The sequence below is a fragment of the Tursiops truncatus genome, chromosome 1 (genome assembly GCF_011762595.2).
Source record: "Tursiops truncatus isolate mTurTru1 chromosome 1, mTurTru1.mat.Y, whole genome shotgun sequence".
Classification (NCBI taxonomy): domain Eukaryota; kingdom Metazoa; phylum Chordata; class Mammalia; order Artiodactyla; family Delphinidae; genus Tursiops; species Tursiops truncatus.
This window is the reverse complement of record NC_047034.1, coordinates 168,872,228-168,893,383: the sequence shown is the minus strand read 5'-3', so window position 1 is coordinate 168,893,383 and position 21,156 is coordinate 168,872,228. Positions and strand designations below refer to the sequence as shown.

Here is a 21,156-nt window from a genome sequence, read left to right as displayed (position 1 = left end):
TGGTGGCCCTCCCCTTCCCGCCGTGATGTGCCCCCCGCCGGCTCCTGGCTCCCCACCTCCTGCCTCCGTCCTTGGCTGTTTCTGGCCTCGCATATACGTTGGTTGGGCCTCCAGAACCCCTTTTCTGTCTTTGACCTTTGATCCCTTAGGCCCATGACACCTCTTCACCCTCACGGTGACTGCATCAGCCCTTCCCTGCACTCCAGCTGGCTTGGCCTCTGGAGAAGGGGAAACGGACAAAAACTAATGGTTACAAATTGATATAGGAGGTGGGGTGCTGTACTGAGTACTTTATATCAATTAACTCGCTGAATCCTCACCACCACCCTGCGATGCAAATACTGCCCTTGTTTTATGGAGGAGGCATCTGAAGTACAGCGGGATGTAGTAATTTGCCCAGGGTTGAGAAATGTCTCCAGTAGGACTTGAACCCAGGCAGTCTGGCTGAATCAGTCTTCTCGGTATAACCTTAGTAACTGCCATTTGCTGACCAACTACTATGTGCGGGGCTGGGTGCTTGACAACTGTGGAGTCCCTTCCCCTTCACGATGACCCTATGGGTTTGAGATCATCACCTGCATGCAGCTGAGCTCGGGGCCCCCCCGATTCTCCATCGAGACTGGGCTGGTGGGATGGGTGAGAGCTATGACTCTCTTTCTTCCTTGCACACATTGCTGTGACCACCAACACCAGGCAATTTATATATATTGTTTCTAATCCACGGAGCATCTTCATTTTGCAAATGTGAACTGAGGCCTTTATGCCCTGGGAGTGATTCCCCCAGGCTGGGAGGCAGCGGTGCGCGCGGGTTCCAGTCTAGCGCCCTCTAATGATAACAGTTGTGTACTACACACACGATTTCCTCCGGGTACCAAGCCTTCCCTTCATGGCGGCTCTGTACTGTTGTGTAGGTTGTGTACGTCCCAACTACAGAATGGTGCTTCTTGGGGTCGTGCAGGACACAACTATCCAGGGTGGTCCTGTGTCCTTTGATGTGGAATTGGGTTGGAGAAAAGTATATCTCTCCTGCACACAGACCTCAGTGACCTCTCAGGCAGGGATAAGCCTTGGCCATATTAACAGTCCTTCTATACAGCTGGAGGTGGGGACTGACTGGAGCGCACAGAGCAAGTACTCAGAGACCAGGTCCAAATGAAGGACTTCCTGGGGTGGTGTCCTTGGTACTAGGCCTCTGAGACCTGAGCATCAACTTGGCAGGATGAGTCTTGGTCAGGAGCGGCCTTCTTCCTGTGTATGCAACAAGGTGGGGTACAAGTGGATAGATATGTAAAGAAATTAATAAGAGCTGCTTGAAAAGGAGGGAGGCAGGTGGGTTCGCACGGCTGGTGGCAGGCGTGGAGTGCTAGCCAGAGTTCAGACTTCACTCACATCGCAGTAAGAGCCCTGGAGGTGTCTGCACAGAACTGGGTTCCAGCGAGACGAAAAGGAGTCTTGTGGGGGGAGGAGGAGGGGGAGGCTGGAGACCGGCTGGAGACTGCAGTAGTCCAAGCAGGAGGTGATGGAGACCAGAGTTGGGTGGGGGCGGGGGAGGCCTAGGGAGGCAGGGCCATGGTAAAGAGGCGGGGCCACACAGGAGAGGCGCTGCTGATTGGATGTGGGAGCAGCGAGTGGGAAGAGCCAGATCTGCGAGAACAGAGAAGCATCTCTAATTGTGCCAGTTTGCCAACGGGAGTGAGATGTGGATTAGTGACGGCCAATTTTTCTCTTCTCCAACCTCAAACTGAACCACCAAGACAGCCCAGAAGAAGAATTGAAGGTCCCCCTCCACCATTCTTCCCAATCCCCGCAAGGGTGGCGGGATTGAAAATCTTTACAAGGGATAAACACTGATGCAGCACTGTCCACGCCGGCCCCTCTCCGGATGGGCGGGTAATTAGTACCGGCTTTCCCTCCTTGTTTGCCTATATAGAGCCAATAACTCCCATCTAGTTTTCCTCCCATGCTCGGAGCCTCTGGGAAAATCCTGTCTGCCTGGGTTCAAATCCTGGCAGGGCTACTTCCTAGCTGTGTGATCTTGAGCAGGTCACTTAAGATCTCTGAGGCTCAGTTTTCCCATTAGTAAGTTGGGGAATAATGATCGCACCGCCTCATTCCCAGGGTCGTGGGAATGAATCAATGTACATGTAGAGCTTAGAACAGTGCCTGGCATATAATAGAACCTCAATGAATGTCAACCATTATAATAATAATTATTGGGAGTAAATGATTGGCCCACAACTGCTGGTGATTGGGCTGATAGTTTTCTTCATTAATTCATTGAACATATATTTATGGCAACGTAATATGTGCTGAGGATACAACAGTGAACAAAGCAGACCAGCCCCTGCCCTCAGTTAACCAGTTGGTTAATGCCTCCTGCGAGAGCAGCTCTGAGCAGACCTCACAACCTCCCTGGACCTTGGTTTCTCCATCTCTGTCATGAGCAGCTCTCCTTGGTCCCCTATGTACTGACAGGCATGGAGATCTGGGACAGAGGACTTCCTAAGACTCAGCTGTCCCATTGTGGCACAAGCCTTCTCCTCTAGGGAGGGAGCACCCTGTGGCTAGAAGTAATAAAACACTGAGCATCCTTGAAGGTCCCTCTCTACCCTGAAATGTTAAGGACATTCAAGACTGTATTATTCCATGACTGAAATGACATATTCAGGTGCGTACGCAGAACTTCTGAAGTTCTTAAATTCAAGATAATAACTGTGGCCACAAGGTGGCACCACCACCCAGGCCCAGCCTTGAAAAATTATTGTTTTGAATTTTATTTATTATTTTATACAGCAAGTTCTTATTAGTTATCCATTTTATACATGTTAGTGTATACATGTCAATCCCAATCTCCCAATTCATCACACCACCTCCCCCCCCACGCCCCCCCGCCACTTTCCCCTCCTTGGTGTCCATACGTTTGTTCTCTACATCTGTGTCTCTATTTCTGCCCTGCAAACCGGTTCATCTGTACCATTTTTCTAGGTTCCACATATATGCGTTAACATACGATATTTGTTTTTCTCTTTCTGACTTAACTTCACTCTGTATGACAGTCTCTACATCCATCCACGCCTCTACAAATGACCCAATTTCATTCCTTTTTATAGTTGAGTAATATTCCATTGTATATATATACCACATCTTCTTTATCCATTCATCGTCAATGGGCATTTAGGTTGCTTCCATGTCCTGGCTATTGTAAATAGTGCTGCAATGAACATTGGGGTGCATGTGTCTTTTTGAATTATGTTTTTTTCTGGGTATATGCCCAGGAGTGGGATTGCTGGGTCATATGGTAATTCTATTTTTAGTTTTTTAAGGAACCTCCATACTGTTCCCCATAGTGGCTGTATTAATTTACATTCCCACCAACAGTGTAAGAGGGTTCCCTTTTCTCCAACACCCTCTCCAGCATTTGTTGTTTGTAGATTTTCTGTTGATGCCCATTCTAACCAGTCTACCTCATTGTAGTTTTGATTTGCATTTCTCTAATAATTAGTGATGTTGAACAGCCTTTCATGTGCTTCTTGGCCATCTGTATGTCTTCTTTGGAGAAGTGTCTATTTAGGTGTTCTGCCCAATTTTGGATTGGGTTGTTTGTTTTTTTAATATTGAGCTGCATGAGCTGTTTATATATTTTGGAGCTTAATCCTTTGTCCGTTGATTCGTTTGCAAACATTTTCTCCCAGTCTGAGGGTTGTCTTTTCGTCTTGTTTGTAGTTTCCTTTGCTGTGCAAAAGCTTTTAAGTTTCATTAGGTCCCATTTGTTTATGTTTGTTTTTATTTCCATTACTCTAGGAGGTGGATCAAAAAAGATCTTGCTGTGATTTATGTCAAAGAGTGTTCTGCCTATGTTTTCCTCTAAGAGTTTTATAGTGTCTGGTCTTACATTTAGGTCTCTAATCCATTTTGAGTTTATTTTTGTGTATGGTGTTAGGGAGTGTTCTAATTTCATTCTTTTACATGTAGCTGTCCAGTTCTCCCAGCACCACTTATTGAAGAGACTGTCTTTTCTCCATTGGATATCCTTGCCTCCTTTGTCATAGGTTAGGTGACCATAGGTGTGTGGGTTTATCTCTGGGCTTTCTATCCTCTACCATTGGTCTATATTTCTGTTTTTGTGCCAATACCATATTGTCTTGATTACTGTAGCTTTGTAGTATAGTCTTAAGTCTGGGAGCCTGATTCCTCCAGCTCTGTTTTTTTTCCCTCAAGAATGTTTTGGCTATTTGGGGTCTTTTGTGTCTCCATATAAATTTTAAGATTTTTTGTTCTAGTTTTGTAAAAAATGCCATTGGTAATTTGATAGGGATTGCATTGAATCTGTAGATTGCTTTGGGTAGTATAGTCATTTTCACAATATTGATTCTTCCAATCCAAGAACATGGTATATCTCTCCACCTGTTTGTATCATCTTTAATTTCTTTCATCAGTGTCTTATAGTTTTCTGCGTACAGGTCTTTTTTCTCCCTAGGTAGGTTTATTCCTAGGTATTTTATTCTTTTAGTTGCAATGGTAAATGGGAGTGTTTGGTGTTGATTATAGCAAAGTACAGCTCATAATATAACAAGCATTTGTTAATTAATCAAAAAGAATGAACAATTGCTAACATTTTTGGTCATGTTTTCTTTAGTTTTTTTTTTGGCCACGACGTGAGGCTTGCTGGGATCTTGGATCCCCGACCAGGGATCGAACCCAGCCCCAGAAGTGAAAGTGCCGAGTCCTAACCACTGGACTGCCAGGGAATTCCCTAGATTTAAAAAAATTATTCTATTCTATTCTATTTAATTTTATTATTGAAGTGTAGTTGATTTACAACGCTGTGCCAATCTTTGCTATACAGCAAAGTGATTCAGTTATACACATATAGACATTCTTTTTTTATATTCTTTTCCATCATGGTTTATCACAGGATACTGAATATAGTTCCCTGTGCTATACATTAGGGCCTTGTTATTTATCCATTCTAAATGTAATAGTTTGCATCTACCAACCCCAAACTCCCAGTCCATCCCTCTCTCTCCCCCTAGTTTTTTGTGTTTTAAATAAAGCAATCAAACTGAAAGAGCTAAAGCAGAGGGACTAATATTCTATTCACTATATACTTTTAATTTTCACAAAGCTAAAATTTATCAGCCACCTCCTCTGTGCAAAATGGTTTAAATACTCACCCCATGTATATCTCCACTACCCCAGTTTCATAGCAGCAGAGAAATGAAGAGGCTTTGCCAAGATCACAGAGCAAGTAGCAGAATCAGGATTATAAACCCAGGTCACTGGGCTCCAAAGTGTGTTCCACACAGCACTTCTCAGTTTTGCCATTGCTCACATCAAAAATCCCTGGGCTGAAGGAATTACTGAAGAGCTGAATGCATTCCCGTTGTACAGATGGGAACATTGAGGCCAATAGCCAGCATTGACACAGCACTGTAAAATTTACAGGTGACACCAACAACCCTGTAAGTGGGTGCTGTATTGTTCTGCTAGTTATTGCAGAGGAGAAAACAGTGGCCCAAGGAGAGGGAGTCGCCAACCCTAAGTCCACAGAGCTGGTTAGCAGTGGAGCTGGGATCCCAAGTCTGGTCTTTCTGGTTCTCTGCCCAGTGCTTGGTATCCTGTTCCCTGAGGCACAACAGAAATTGTCACAGTGGTGCAGGTGGCATTGGGAGGGAGAACAGTCCTCCTCCTGCTGCATAGACCTATCTGCAGGCAGGGCTGGGATTCCTGGTGCCAAATAGTGGTTTGGGGGGAGCATGGGGGTGTGCAGGGTCTTGAAGATTCTCTGCCTTGGACATCATTGGGCAGACCCGAGTTTCAGTTCCACTTGATCACTAGCTGCTGGTGACCTTGAGTGAGGCCCTTGGCCTCTCTGAGCCCCAGTTTAACACCTACCTCTTAGCGTTATTGTATTGGTAGGAATAGTATAATAAAGTTCCTGGAATACCGCAGGAACCTTAAACATGGGAGGTAATATTTTCCTGCTCCTGTGGAGGGGAAAAGACCCCGTTCTACCCTAGATTCCCTTTACATTCCTCTCCATTTCCTTTCTTTCTATAGCAATTATCACTCTATGACTACTTTAAACGTTTATTATGCTTATTATTGTATGTCTCCTTCCGATAGACTGTAAGTTCAATGAAGTTGCATCTTTGTTTTGGTTACTGTAGTGTCCAGATTGGGCAAAACAGTGCCTGACACCTCGTAGGTGCTCAGTATAAATGTTTGTTGAATCCACGATATCAAACTGTGACATGTCAGGTAGAGACCCTTCTTAGTTCTGGTTGGGGGTGGGTGGAATACACAGCAGCGTTGCACAGGGCGTGCCCCGCCCCACCCCTCTACCTGCAGTGACTCCACCCCACCTGGCCAGGGGATTCCCCAATCTGTTCCCACTCTTGGGTAGACTAGGAGTGCCAACACCTCGGGGTCTTCATCCTTAGCGCCTGGAGCTGTCAGGGGGCAGGATGGTTTCTGCTCGGAAGGATTGTGAGGGGGAGGTAGCCATCTGTTTAAAGGTTTGAAGGAAGTATTATATAGGCTATGGCATATTATATACAATAGATATATGTACGTGTGTGTAGTATTATATATGTGTACATATATGTCAAGCGATCTGCCCAATACCTCCCAGCGGGCTCTCCCTGGTAGTGGGTAGGCAGTCCCACAATGGGGAGCAGCCCTGGGTGAAGGCGGGCCACAGCCTCCTCCTCCGAGATCCTCCTGTGCCCCGTGTGGGTGGGGAGGGGCATGCGGGGGGTGGAGGCTGCTAGAGCTGGGAGGCGACCTGGCGCAGCCGGAGTGCTCGGGTCATCCCTCTGCAGACCTGGGGGTACCAGGAACCCCGCCCGTCTGCGAGTCCTGGGCTCGGCTCTCCCCGCCCACCGCGGGGCTGGGCGCAGGCTCCGCGGCGCGGGGACCGCGCGCTCCTGGAAGCAGCCACCGCTCTTCCGTGTGCGCCGGCCCCTCGCGGAGTCTCCCAGTCCCTGGGCGCCTGCCCGGCCGGCGGCCGCTTTTTCCTCTCCTGGCCCCGCGGCTCCTGCCGCAGTCGCCGGCGGCGGAGTAGCGCTCAGCGCCCCAGGTACCGAGCGCGGGAGGGAGCGGGGCCGGCGACCCGCGGCCGGGCGGAGAAGGGGCGGAGGCGCGTCCGCGGCTCCTTCTCTCTCCCTGCGGGCCGACCCGGCATCCTCCCTCTCGCCGCGGGGACCGTGTCCGCCCGAGCCCGGGGTGCCTCTGCGCTGGCTCTGAGACCTGCCTTCCCCGCCGGGGGCTTTGCTCTGGCCCGTGGACCCCCCCACCCTGCGACCCCCAGCACCACGGCTCCCCACCTGGCGCACCCCCACTACGCCCACCTGCCGCGGGGCGGCCTGGATAGCGCCCACTCGCCCTGGGTTCCCACCTCCCTGGGTCCCTGCCCTCGACCCATCTTACCGCCCGTCCCCTCTAGGGGCTCTGCTCCCACCCGGCCAAACGCTCCCAGAGTCAGCGTCCCGGTCCTCCTGACTTTCGGCCCGCTCCTTCTGGAGGGCTCAGCTCATCAGGTGCCTCCTCCCAGACTTCTTACCGGTTTGCTCCAGGTGTCCCTACATCACACCCGAGGGAGCCCAAAGGCCCCCTCTCCATCCTCCTCGGGTTGCTGCCCCTTGACCCAGAGCCCCATTCATACCTTCCCATCTGCGGCCCCGGGGGGTGGTCTGTTCTCACCGACTACGCCCATCCAGCCTCTGCACCTGCAGGTCCCTCTCTCCGTCTTCCCGCCCACCCTACCTCGTCCTCCGGACCCCTTTCGGGCCTCACGTCCTCGCCCTCCGCCCTCATGGTCCCAGAGCAGGGCCCCGCCAACAACAGCACCCTGGACTGGGAGTCGGGGCCGCCATCGGAGCCGGGGGGCAGCGGCTGGGTGGCGGCCGCGCTGTGTGTGGTCATCACGCTGACGGCGGCGGCCAACTCGCTGCTCATCGCGCTTATCTGCACGCAGCCCACGCTGCGCAACACGTCCAACTTCTTCCTGGTGTCGCTCTTCACGTCGGACTTGATGGTGGGGCTGGTGGTGATGCCGCCGGCCATGCTGAATGCGTTGTACGGGCGCTGGGTGCTGGCGCGGGGCCTCTGCCTGCTCTGGGCCGCCTTCGACGTGATGTGCTGCAGCGCCTCCATCCTCAACCTCTGCCTGATCAGCCTGGACCGCTACCTGCTCATCCTCTCGCCGCTGCGCTACAAGCTGCGCATGACGCCCCCGCGCGCTCTGGCGCTGGTCCTGAGCGCCTGGGGCCTGGCCGCGCTCGCCTCCTTCCTGCCCCTGCTGCTGGGATGGCACGAGTTGGGCCGCGCGCGGGCGCCCGCCCCGGGCCAGTGCCGCCTGCTGGCCAGCCTGCCCTTCGTCCTGGTGGCGTCGGGCCTCACCTTCTTCCTGCCCTCGGGCGCCATCTGCTTCACCTACTGCAGGATCCTGCTGGCCGCCCGCAAGCAGGCCGTGCAGGTGGCCTCCCTCACCACCGGCATGGCCGTCCAGGCCTTGGAGACGCTGCAGGTACCCGGGGCGCGCAGGGAGACCCGGGCTTGTGGGATGGAGAAGAATGAGCAGCCATTGGGTGCCCACTAGGCATCCGCCATGTAATATACAATTGCTGACGACCTCCGATTGGTCATTCCCAGTTCCCACCTTTCTTCTGAACTCCAGACTCAATGTCCAGCTGTCCACAGGACGCTCCAGGATGTGGGGCAGTCTTCTCGAAGGTAACATGTGCAACAGGGAATTCAGGGGGTCCCACCTCTCCCCACCTGCTTGTCCCCCCATCTTCCCCATCGTGGCAAATGGCACCATCATGGCATCGCACGCCAGAAACTTAGGAACAATTTCTCTCCCTCATGCTCATGGGATTCATCTGCAAGGCCTGTTGGTGCTGCCTGTAAACATGTGTCACCTCCAATGCCACTTTCCTGATCCAAGCCACCATTGCTTCTTACCCGGGAGCCTTTCATAGTCTCCTGCTGGCTCCTCCTGCCTCCACGCCAGACCCCCTCCTATCCATTTTCTGCACAAACAAAAGCAGAAGCGTGATCACCTCACTCCCTTGCTACAGACCCTTCAGTGGCTCCCCATTGCTCTCAAGATAAAAGGGGAGACCTGTGTCAGGATCTGGCCTCGGGATCCGGTCCTGACCACCTCTCCAGCTGCACCTCTTCCCCTCCCCGCCCCTTTCTCTGCAGCAGTCCTGTGGCCCTTCTGACACTCCTAGTAGGCACCAGACTGGCTCTGTGCCCAGGTCTTTGCACTGGCTGTGCCCTCTGCCTGGAATGTTCTTCCCCTGGAGCCACCCTTGCCTGACTGAGACTCTTCTTCAGCTCACATGTCACCCCTTCCCAGAGGCCCTCCCTGACCACACTGTCTGCAGACCTCCCTGCCCTCCCCCACCCTTTTATTCTTGATCCCGATACCCAGTTTATTTGTTGATCTGTTCCTTGTCTGTCTCCCCCACTGGAGTGTAAGCTCCCACGAGGGCTGGGTGTATCTGAGTGAGTTTTGATCTCCACTGTGCATAGGAGGTGTTCACTGGTTACCTGTGAATGGGGTCGGCGCTCTTTGCTCAAGGTCTGCAGTGCCTAGAGTGGAGTGGGTCACACGGTACCCGAGTCCTATTGTTCACGCCAAGGGATGGGACTTTAGACTGACCAGGCCTGAGCCCTAGAGAATTAGGTCACAGGCCCCCAAGAAGATCCCAGATGGGCTCTCCAGTGTCATCTTGGTGTAGCCTCAGGTGGAGGAGGTGCCTGCAGGATGGGAGGTACCTGGGGTGGGGGGGTCACTGGATAGATGGGGGCTCAGAGGCTACCACCCTGGTCGGCAGCCCCCCCAGAGCGGCTTACCCGTGTCATCCCAGCAGTGACGCCCATCAAGTAGGAGGACAGGGTCTTGGGTGGACAGGAGGTCCTGGCTGCGGCCCTGCTCTCTCCCCCATCTGTACTCACTGGAGAACGTTCTTGAGTCTCAACAGGTGGCTGTGACCCTGACTCGGTTCTGCAGCTGTAGGGCAGCTGCCCTGGGCCATCCGTCCTCTCTCCCTGGGTTCTTGTAAAGGAGCGTTTCCCAGACGTCAGGCGTTTGAGAACTGCCTTGTGGTATCTGCCTTGCTACCCCTCCACCCACCCTCGCACAAGCCTCAAGCCTCTTCATCCGTATGTCCTTAGCATTTCCTTGGAGACGTCTCATTTATCTTTTTACTTCCATGAACTTATTTAGAAAGAAAACTCCTTTTCTCTTCCGGAAATGGACAGTCAGCATCCTGGCCATAAATAGAAGGTGATCACGAACACAACCTCACTGAGGTTGCAGAAGCACCAGCAGTGTTACTAAAGCCCAGATTGGATGTGGCTGGAGATGCTGAGCCTGAGGCCGGCTTTCTCTTTGTTAGACGTTGGAGGGATGTTAAAGACACAGTACCATTGACATGAGACTTTCTCTTGGCGTAACCAGAAGAGCTGGGAGGGAACTGTAAAGGCCTGTGTTCCTACTCTGTGACTCAGTTATTTTATAGGGTGTCCACTTACCACCCAAGGGTATCTCCAATTCTCACACTCTGGGGAGCTCTGCCCCAGTGACTAAGGAGGTGAGAAGTTGGCCGGCCTCGGTCTGGATTCTCGGTTCCAGCAGTGTCTGTGATGCATAGATTTTCTTTCCATGAAGCTAACTGGCCAGGATTGTACCTGAGACTGTGGCCTCAGCACCTGGGCAGGTGTCCCCCGAATGCTAACAGCTGCAGCTCCACAGCCCTTGAGCGCTCTCTACCTGCCAGGCACTGAGCTGAGTGAACCCCCCGAACACCCAACGGGACAAGTAATCATCATCCCTGTTTGACATCTGGGGAAACCGAGGGCAGGTGACGCCCAGGGTTGCACAGCTGGTTAGTGAGGTTCCAGCTCAGGTCTGGCTGATGCCAATGCCTGGATCTGAGCGTCGTGCTGCCTCTGGACAGTGACACGCTCTTAAAACATTGACCTCAGGGGCGCCACCCAGTGTGAGACCCTCCACGCCACCGACTGTGCCTTCTCAGTCTCCTCTACTGGGTCCTCCTGCTCCTCCACCAACCGAGGCATCCCCCGGCCTCAGTCCTCTGACCTCCTTGCTCTTTTCCCACATTCACTCAGTGAGCTGGTCTCGTGCCATGACCAGAAGTACCACCTACACACTGATGACTTCCAGCCTGGGCCACTTACTTACCACCGCCCGCAACAGAACTCCGGATTTTCCAGGCTCCAGACATCGTTCCTCCCTTGTCTTCCTCATGTCGACTAACTGATATGAGTTGCTCAGGCCAGGAACCTTGGAGGCAGCCTGGATGCCTCTCTTTTTCTCACACTGCACACCCAGCGTGCTTTCTGCTTTCAAGACACTTCTCATGTCTCGGTTGCCTCCCTTGGTCCCCTGGGCTTCTGATGCCTGGGTTATTGCAGTGATCACCCACTGGCTTCCTAAGCCCATCCTTGCTCCCTTCTGATCTTACACAGCAGCCACAGAGATCCCTTTAAAATGCAGGTCCTGGGAATTCCCTGGTGGTCCAGTGGTTAGGACTTGTCACTTTCACTGCAAGCTGTGAGGCATGGCCAAAAAAAAAAAAAAAAATGCAGTACCTGTTATGTCATTCCTCTGCTCCTTCTCTGGCCTCCTTTCCTTCCACCACCCTCCACACTCCTTCTATTTCAGTTCCCCTGGCCCCCTTGTTATTCCTTGAGCATACCAAGCACACTTCTGCCTCAGGACCTTTGCACTTGCTGCTCCCCCTGCCTGAAGTGCCGTTTCCTCACATCTCCGCACGGTTCTCCCCCTAACTTCCATCACTTTCTTCTGGCCTCTGCTTGGCTGTCTTCCCTAATCACTTCGTCAAGAGTAGTAACGGCCATACTTGTCCAGATCCCATCCAGTCCTAATTTCCTAAGTTATTCTCAGCAACAAATACCACCGCCTGACATATTATATACTTTCCCATTTACTGTTTGACTGTTTATTTCCTCCTACTAGAATGTAAGTTCTATGAGGGTGAGGACTTGTCCCGGTTGCTATATTCCCAGAACTTAGAACAGTGCCTGGCGTGTCATGAGTGGTCAGTGCACGGTGATGAGAGAAATGAAATGAACAACAGTGCTTCACAGAGCCAGGGATTCAATCCCAACTCACATCTCTTCCTTTTCTCCCACTTTTAGAAGCAGTTCTTGTAGCTGATGAATCCTGCACTTTTTAGTACATTGATTCACTTCCTTGGTACTGTGTTGAGTACCTGCCTTGTGCTGTGGTTGCAGGGATGAGTGGGTCTGAGAAGATCCTGCCCTGTTGGAATCTACTTTCTAGCTGGAGAGAGAGACACTGATCACGAAACCCTATCATGAGGAGGGCTCTGGAGCTTAGAAGAAGGGTGCCTCCGCCAGTAAACATTCAGGGTCTATTACTCCCTGTGCATACGTTTGCAAACTAGAGCAAGGAAGTCACGAAACCAAAGGCTGGGAGGAGTCTTCACGGGTCATTTAGCTGTGGCAGAATGACCCGCAGTATCTCAAGCCAGAAATGTGTTTGTGCAAATTCTTCCTACTTTCTGGAAAGCCTTTTCTCTTTATTTGAATGAGACAGTGTCAGACTCTACCATTGCCCTTGCTTCCAAACCCACTCAGATCCTAAGCGAGCCTCCTGCAGGGCAAGTTTCCTCATTGCCTGGAGAATTGCCTGCGTTTGGGGAATTTGCTTCTGGGTTGCTGCCTCTGCTCTGGCCTCCTGGATTGTGACCCACTTACCCCACCCAAGCTGGCCTGCCCCAGAGTCAGCAGCATCCAGCCTGGGGACAGAGGCGTTCTCAGTGCCTGGACCTAAAGGAACTGATGAGAATGACCAGAACTTGGGGGTGTGTTAGGCCCCTTTCCTCTTCTTTCCAGCCCCACTGAACCCTTAGCTCCTTCTCCGATCCAGCCTCTAGCTTCCCCACAGAGGGAAGGGGGCTGGGCACCAGTCCCTGGAGTCCTGGCTCTTCAGGGGTTTCGGACAAGGGAGCTGAGCTGGCTGGACCATCTTTCTATGCCTCTGTCCACCACATCTGCCTATTGATGTGAATGGCCTTTTAAAAAGCCACTGGTTGGCTCAGCGGTTTCAGTCAGGGCTTCCCAGCCCCGGGGGCTGTAAGAAACAGTTCTGCTTAGAGGCCAGGCGGGGCATATGGGCTGGGGTTGGAGAGAAGGGTGTGAGAGGCGGTGGTGGTGCCAGAGTGAGATGCCGCCAGGGCAGGAGTGTGTGTGTGTGTGTGTGAAAGGTGGGTGCCCATGTGGGGATGGGACGCATCCTTGGGGGATTCCAGAGGGACCAGTGTGGGCGCTCAGCCTGCTGGGGAGCAGTGGTGGGAGGCTGAGCTGGGAGTTCCTGCGTTCTTAGTCTCTTTCTCTCTCTGCCAGAATTCCTGTGTCTCTGTGGTCAAACCCCTTTCCCTATCCTCTTCCTCTGCACTGCATCTTTTCCCCTTCTCTATCCCCCCTCCTTCCATTCTAGCTCACCCCTCTTTTCCTTCTGCACCCCGTATCTTCCTCTCTCCCTCAATTTCTCCTCCTTTTCCTCCTCCCCCAGCTTTTTCATGCTCCATCCCCCAGCTGTGCATCATTCTGTCCTAGTGATCCATCTTCCCTCCCATCTCTGCTTCCTCCTCAGAGGAGGCTGTGATCACAGAAATATCTTGGAGGGGGAGGAGGGGGCTGAGTGGGAGGCAGAGGAGCAGAGGAGCAGAGCCGAGCATGACAGCCTTTGCTGCTGCTCAGAACGAGGTTGCCTGGTGCAGCTGGGGCAGGGCACAGGAGCTTGTGTGTCTGGCTGAGCACGGGTTCAAATCCTGCCTCTTTCCCGTCGCAGCTGGGTGACTTTGGATGAGTCACTCACCTCCGTCTATCTCAGGGGTAATGCTATTTATCATTTGAGGCTGTTTGAAGAATCAATGAGTTGATATATATAAACCTGGCGCACAGTAGGTGCTTGACAAATGTTAATTCCTATCCTTTCCTCTTGATGGTAAAAATGCATGGTTCTGGGGAGCTCACCCCTTTGAGATTTTCTAGGGGGAAAAATCACCCTCGCTACCGTCAGCAGCCTCATCACCATTATGAAGGAGCCGAGGTGAACACAAATAACGATAAACAACAAGGTAACAATCACACGTTCAAGTAACTTTCTATTATCTTATTTAACCCTTACTACAACCCTACGAGGTAGATGCCATTGTAATTGCCATTTTACAGATGAGAAAGCTGAGGCATAGAGAGGTAAAGTACCTTGCTTAAGTTCACTCAGCTAGTGAGTAACAGAGCCATGGTTTAAACCAGGCAGTCTGGCTCCAGGGTCTATCCTATTACCCTCACACTATGATTAGTTGATCGTACAAATTTGAAATTACACGAGGGAATACATAAGTACACTTTAAAATGAAAATTCATCCATAACGATAAAATAAAAGACCTCTCTGACCTCATCCAATCACCTCCCACTCCTACGTCTCTCAATGTCTTTCCGGTTCTTTTTCTGTGTGTTTCCATATTTGTTTATGTACCTAAAGAAACTTAGTGCTTTGCTTTGTGTATTTTTTTGAACAGAGGGAATCATGCTGTATCTCTTGTTTGTACAACTTGCCGTTATCACTTGATAATGCGTCGTGGAGATCCTTCCATTCGATCAATTCATTCTTTTAAACATCTGTGTTGCGTTCTATAGTGGTAATGTACCAGGGTTTATTTAACCACTCTCCTTTTGATGGACTTTTGGGCTGTTTCCAATTTTTTTCCTATCATGAAGGGTGCTGTGGTACACACTCTTGTCCAAGCCAAGTGTAGAGACACAGGTACGGGTTTTTATGGACCTAAGGATCTGTAAGCAGACTTGCCTCCTGGAAGGGCACTGCCAAATTGTCTTCCGGTAGCTGCCCTCTGACAGTGACAAATGCCACAGACATGTATAAGGGACATGCAAACAACAGAACGTGCCACGGGGCCATGAGGTGGCTACGGGGCAGAGAGAAGTGGGAAGGGTGAGGCTGGCATCAGCCAGAACCCAGGGTGTGGCCTGGCGGTTGCCACTGGCTTCTGCTCCATGAGGGACCCTCAGTGACAGTGGTGGGGTTTTACTTGGGGATGCCATCCTCCAAAACGGAAACGGCCTGGTGAAGTGCAGTTTCTGGAGCCAGAGATGACTTTGATTCCTAACTCAGCACTTGTCTGCTGTGTGACTCCTGGGAAGTTATTTTGCCTCTCTGAACCTCATCTGCAAGATGGAGATTATAATACCTTCCTCCCATAAAGACTCAGTGGCAGAATGAACATCGCCTGCTGATGCATAGTAAGTGCTCAGTAAGTGGAGATGATCATTTGGGGTCACTGGTACTTTTATTTGAGGCTTTGTACTGGCGTGATGTGACCTTGGGAAGGTTCCCCCACCATCTCTGAGCCTCAATTCCTTCTCTCTTCCCTCTTGCTTGTGTGCTTGGGTCAACTTTTTGGGGAGAAGAGGAGAAAGAGAAGTACAGGTTTGTTCCTAGGAAGACTAGAGAAGGACTCTCTTAGTCCTTCTGGATCATCCTCCCCTGATGGCTGCCCCCCAAATGTCTCCCTGAGTACCTTGCTACCCTAGTGCCCTAGAGCTCTAGCAAGATCACAGCTGTCTTTTGCCCCCTCCCCAGGTCTCCAGGGGCCAGGGGATACCCGTGTAGCTAGGGCTTTCTGGAGACGGTGTCTCCCTCTTCCCCATATGTCTGTCCCCACTGGTGGCAGCAATTCAAAGTCACGGCAGATCCTAGGAGATTCTTATGGGGAAGCAGGAGCCTCTCCCTCCAGGTTGAACAGGTTGGCCCACGGGAGCCATATAGAGTTCACTCTGGAGAAGAGAAAATGAGAAGGAGAGAGAAAAGCAGATCCTCTTTTTCTTCCTTGCTGTAGCATAGTGGCTCAGAGCATTTGTCCCGGCATCTGTGCTGCTTTGGAAAGCTCAAGCTGCTGGCAGAAAAACAGGGCTCCCGAAGGTGCTAAAAACTCCCCCAGCCTCATACTCATGCTGCTGACTCGACATCGGGGCTGCTGTGTATCTACACTCACTCTGTGTCAGGCACTGTGCATGCACGTATATCCACAGGTTCAAAGCAACTCCGTAAGGTGAGTATTTTCTCCCATTTTACACATGTGGAAACAGAGACTGTCAAGATCACAGGGCGAGTAAGTGGTAGAGGCACGATTTGAAGCCAGATCACTTGTCTTAAAACAAGCTCTTGCCTCTGCATAATGTTGCCCCACCAAGACAGAGGGGAGAAGTCAAGGGCCTCTGTTAGGCTGCTCTGGGTGTCTTTGATATTTGTCTAACCAGATTTCACTTGGAGAAACACATCGAAGGGTGGGAGTTGCAGTGTGCCTGTCTCCCCTCTCCTGCCACTGCCATTCCAGACCCTATAGAAAGATATTGTAGGGATGCAGCTGGGGTTTCAGCACCATGGACAGTAACCAAGCCTGGCTACCCTGAGGAGGCGGGGAGAGAAAAAGGGCTGGGAGGGGGATGGGGTAGGGGGTTCGGCTTTGGTGCTCGAAGGGCTGACACAACTTGCCTTTGCCTCCTCCACCCCATTTTCATCTGTGAAGGTTGCCTGGGAATCTGGTTCCCTTCCTGCCTCCTTCTCTTTCATCTTCCCATACCCAAACTATCCTTGGTTGCCTCAAGAGCTAAGCTGGGCTCTCATGCAGTTTAGGAAATGTTGGGGGGAAGCCCCTGGCTTTCAAAGCCCAGGTATATTCCCAGGCAGCCCACATGCCCCTTCACAATTCAATAAATTGTGCGCACCTCTGCATACCAGTATTTACTTAAAAATTGTCAATATAGGTGGCTCTTGCCTTGTGGAAAGCTGATATAGGAAAATCCAAATTGATTACAATACATGGTTCAGAGGAGGGCTTCACATTCCAGCTTTCATGGACCCCTAGGGGTTTCATGGATGGACTTCACAGTGGTCTCTGAACCCTCTGGACATGAGGGAACTTTCTTCTCTGTGTGTGTGTGTATTTATAAAATTTTATAAACCTTTTGTTTTCTGAGGAGCGGTTTTGTAGATTTCATTAGAGTCTCAATGGACTCACAAAGTTGAAAAAATTAAGAGAACCTCTGGGCTAATGGGTCATCTGGGATCAGAGAGCCTTTTGAACGTTTTGGGACGCCTGCGCTCCCATTTGTAAAGTCACATTCTAACCCCTCGTGCCGTGTTCCCCATGGAGCGGCTCCTAGCTTTTTCCTCCTCCTCTCCCCTGGTTCCCGCTCACGGAGTCCACGTGTGCGAATGCAGATGTCTGTCACTCCACAGTGAAATCTGTGTGTAAAATGCCAAGGTTGCTTGCATCCCTAGTAATTTATACAGATTTAATTGTACACGTTTGTTTTGGGCACATATTTTCAAACATGCACTTTATTTTGTGGAGTCTGAGAGTAGTGGTGCAGACAACACCATCACTCCGACATATGAAGAGAATCCGTAGGCAAAGAGATTGCCGAGCCCTGGACAGCAGCTGTCCTCTTCTGTCAAGTACTGTTCAATTGCAGCTAATTCGTGTAGTGCCAAAGTGCAGTGCAGGACAACACGGCCCCAAACACAAATCCAACAGTTCAGAAGACCCACATGCCTTGCAAAGGACGACATTTGACACTGGCCAACACACATGACCATGAGCCCCGGCACCTAGGAAATCTCACTGTACTCTCTAGAGCTCCTCGTGAAGCGCTGGGTCAGGGTCATAGCTCGGTGCAGGACCAGGACCAAGGCTACGTCTGTTTCTGGAATCAGGGCTCAGTCTGGTGCTAAAATTGGGCTCAGTCTGGTCCGGGGTTGAGGCTCAGTTTGAGATGTTGTTTATGTAGGGCTCCACCTACGGTGGGCATCAGGGGTTCAGGGCCATGAGTAGGGTTTAGCTTATTGCTGATGTCAGGGCTCGGTCTGAAGCCAAGATCAAGGTTCAGTCGGGAGTCAGGGTCAGGCCTCAGTCTAGGACTGCAATTGGAGCTCATTCAAGGGTCAGGGCGCAGTTTAATACTGGTAGTAGGGCTCAGTCTAGAATTAGGAGGAAGGCTCAGTCTGTGGCTGGGAATAGGGTCGGACTGGGGCGCATTCTTCACTAAATCACGTGGCTTTCCTTTCCTCAGGTGCCCAGGACCCCGTGCCCCGGGGTGGAGTCGGCTGACAGCGGGCGTCTAGCCACCAAGCACAGCAGCAAGGCCTTGAAGGCCAGCCTGACACTGGGCATCCTGCTGGGCATGTTCTTTGTGACCTGGCTGCCCTTCTTTGTGGTCAACATAGCCCAGGTAATGCTACCACAAGGGGCAGGTGAGTCCACGCCTGGTTGGGGAGGCCCTGAGCCCCACCCCTGCCCAGACCCGGGGAGGGAGGAGGGCGGGCTGCCTCTCCGTGTGTTTATGTGTCTGTCCCATCCGTGCTGGGTGGGGTGGCCTGCGTCCCTCCTCCAGGACCAGGCATGACGTGCCCCATCCCTCCAGGCCGTGTGCGACTGCATCTCCCCGGGGCTCTTTGATGTCCTCACATGGCTGGGTTACTGCAACAGCACCATGAACCCCATCATCTACCCGCTTTTCATGCGGGACTTCAAGCGGGCCCTGGGCAGGTTCCTGCCGTGTCCCCACTGCCCCCGGGAGCGCCAGCCCAGTCTTGCCTCGCCCTCCGTGCGTACCTCTCACAGCGGCCCACGGCCGGGCCTGAGCCTGCAGCACGTGCTGCCGCTGCCCCTGCTGCCGAACTCGGACTCGGACTCGGACCCGGGCTCGGGGGGCTCCTCAGGCCTGCAACTCACGGCCCAGCTGCTGCTGCCTGGAGAGGCCACCCGGGACCCCCCGCCGCCTGCCGGGACCACTACCGCAGTCAGCTTCTTCAACGGTGATCCTGCGGAGCCCGAGCTGCAGCTGCCTCCGCTTGGTACCCCGAGGAACTGACACAGGCTTGGAGAGCTGGACCGGATGGGACCAAGTCCCTGAGGCCCTGGACCAGCTCTTGGCTAAAACCAGGATGCTACAGGTCTCCCGGGAGCCCGCTGAGCTCCAGGGGGCTGCACGGAGCCAGCTCCCCGTGCCCACTCCAGGCCTCCCACCTGGAGGGCTAGTTGCTGGCTCGGTGCAGTTTTCTCCAGGATGCCCCACTATTGAGTGTAGCTTGTGGCTGTGTGTAGAGCAAGGCTGGGGGACTCCAGGGAGTGGGGTAAGGACCTCTCGGCCCAGATTAGGATGAAGACAACCGTCTCCTTTGCACATTTCTGTCAGACTGCGTGGGAGGGACACCTGTGTCTGCAGAGGCAGCTTGGCGCTGGGCCAAATTCCTCGGTCCTCCAAGTGTGGTCCGTGGGCCACCGCATCAGCTCCCGGGAGCCTGTTAGAAACGCACACCCCTGCCCCACCCCGACCTGGTGTTCAGCGGGTGGATCCTGCGCACGTTATGGTTTGAGACGTGCTGGTTCAGGTGATCTTTAACCCCGAGGATGGTTTGCTAGACCGTTTTTGGACCAGTCAGGTTCTCAGGATACACCTGCCCACACACAAAGCATCTGAGCCTGGGAGTCAGGCAGGCTACATGTGAACCTCTGCTTCACCACTTACCAGTCCTCGTACAAGTTACTTAACCTCTCTGAGCCTGGGAGTCAGGCAGGCCTACATGTGAACCTCTGCTTCACCACCTACCAGTCCTCGTACAAGTTACTTAACCCCTCTGAGCCTATTACTCCACGTGCAAAATGGGAGTAACGATGCCTGCTTCATAGGGTGTCTTGAGCGTTAGGATACTGAACACAGAATGCCCGGCACTCGGCAGGTGGGCGGCTGGTGGTCCCTGCTGTTACAGCTCCTGGCCATCCAGCCCCCTGGCCTCTGGCTGAGGGCCAGGAAGGGCTCTTTGTTCCCACTGTTCTTCCACCTTCCTCCTCGTCTTCAGCCCCGGCCCGGGTCCCACAGCCTGGCTCGCTCTGGAAGCTGGGTAGGGCCCCCACCCCAGCTCCCAGGCGGCTGCACTGCGTCTCCTGGAGCCGAAGGGAGAGCTGGTGGCTTCTGCTCAGCACCAGGAATGGTGTTCCTCTAGCCTGGACTTCCTTGGGCCTAGAAGGGAACCAGCTGGTGGGGACAGAACCAGCCCTTGCCCACCTCCTTCTGGCCTTCCCAGGGCTCAGTGGGAGTGGTGGCCATCGGGTCAGCAGAGCTGTAGAGCTGCCCCTGGCGTGGGCTGGTGCCCTCGGGCAGGCAGGTGGACCCTGGCACAGGGGCCTGCTTTGTTCTGACGGGGGAACTCTTGGTTCCCAAAGCTTACCTACTTTAGGTTTCTTTTTAGTCAGAGGTTTTTCTTACTCTGCTTCCCACCTCCAAGTTCCATCCACCCAAACTCCCAGGGGCCTCCACCGGCGGCCTGGAGCTCTCCTTGGTGCTGAGTAGACTCAATTCTGGCCATGCCGCTGGCTGTAGAGGGGCCCTGGTGCTACTGGGGCTCCCCCTCTACCCCCAGGCCTGCCCCAGTGGACTCCCAATAAACACTAGCTGAGGCGGTGACCGTGGTGTGAACTGAATTCAGGCTGTAGAAGCAGCTGGTGACGTGGGAAGAGACTCTGGGTGCAGGTGTCCTGGGTTCTGGTCCGGACTCTGCCCTGAGTTTGCTTTGGGACCTCAGCAACGTCATTTCCTCTCTCGGGGCCTCAGTTTTCCGTGGGTGACATGAGCTGTTTGGATTAACAGCAGTAGGAGTTCTGTAAATAGTTTTTGAAACAAATACACGTACCCCTGAGGACCAGTTTGGCTCCAACACTCTAATTCCCCTGCCTCTCCCCACTCCTCGCTGCCTCCCCTGAGCTTGTCAATATTTTCTCTGCCGGGGCCTTGGTTTCCCCATCTGCACGATGTGGGGGGGGGATTATCTCTGGCCCGCTCATTCAGAGACAGTGGGAGGACCAAAGGGGATGGTTCCAGGGATGCAGATCCAGTGGCTAAGAGCTTGGGCTCTAGAGGCCGACTGACTGGAGCTTGAGACTGACCAGCTGTGTGATCTTGGGTAGCTTACCTAACCTCTCTGGGTCTGCAAGTGAAAATGAAGATAATAATAGAACCTACCTCATAGGGTTGTTGTGAGGGTCAAC

At 52.6% G+C, this 21,156-nt stretch overlaps 1 protein-coding gene across 1 annotated transcript; it reads left to right on the top strand.

Annotated features, from left to right (window-relative positions):
• Positions 1–1,556: 1,556 nt before the first annotated feature.
• HTR6 (5-hydroxytryptamine receptor 6) lies at positions 1,557–21,086 on the top strand. Its single transcript, XM_033842137.2, has 3 exons — positions 1,557–8,530; positions 18,182–18,340; positions 18,533–21,086. Exons 1-3 carry the CDS (start codon positions 7,817–7,819, stop codon positions 18,980–18,982), a joined length of 1,323 nt encoding a protein of 440 aa, XP_033698028.1. The 5' UTR covers positions 1,557–7,816; the 3' UTR covers positions 18,983–21,086.
• The last annotated feature ends 70 nt before the right edge of the window (positions 21,087–21,156 follow it).

What these genes read in the sequence shown, in the direction of transcription:
- HTR6 (XM_033842137.2), top strand. Translation starts at nt 7,817, where the DNA reads ATGGTCCCAGAGCAGGGCCCCGCCAACAACAGCACCCTGGACTGGGAG. An exon ending in AGGCCTTGGAGACGCTGCAG is followed by an intron (nt 8,531 to 18,181) that starts GTACCCGGGGCG and finishes TCCTTTCCTCAG; the next exon opens with GTGCCCAGGACCCCGTGCCC. An exon ending in TTGTGGTCAACATAGCCCAG is followed by an intron (nt 18,341 to 18,532) that starts GTAATGCTACCA and finishes CCATCCCTCCAG; the next exon opens with GCCGTGTGCGACTGCATCTC.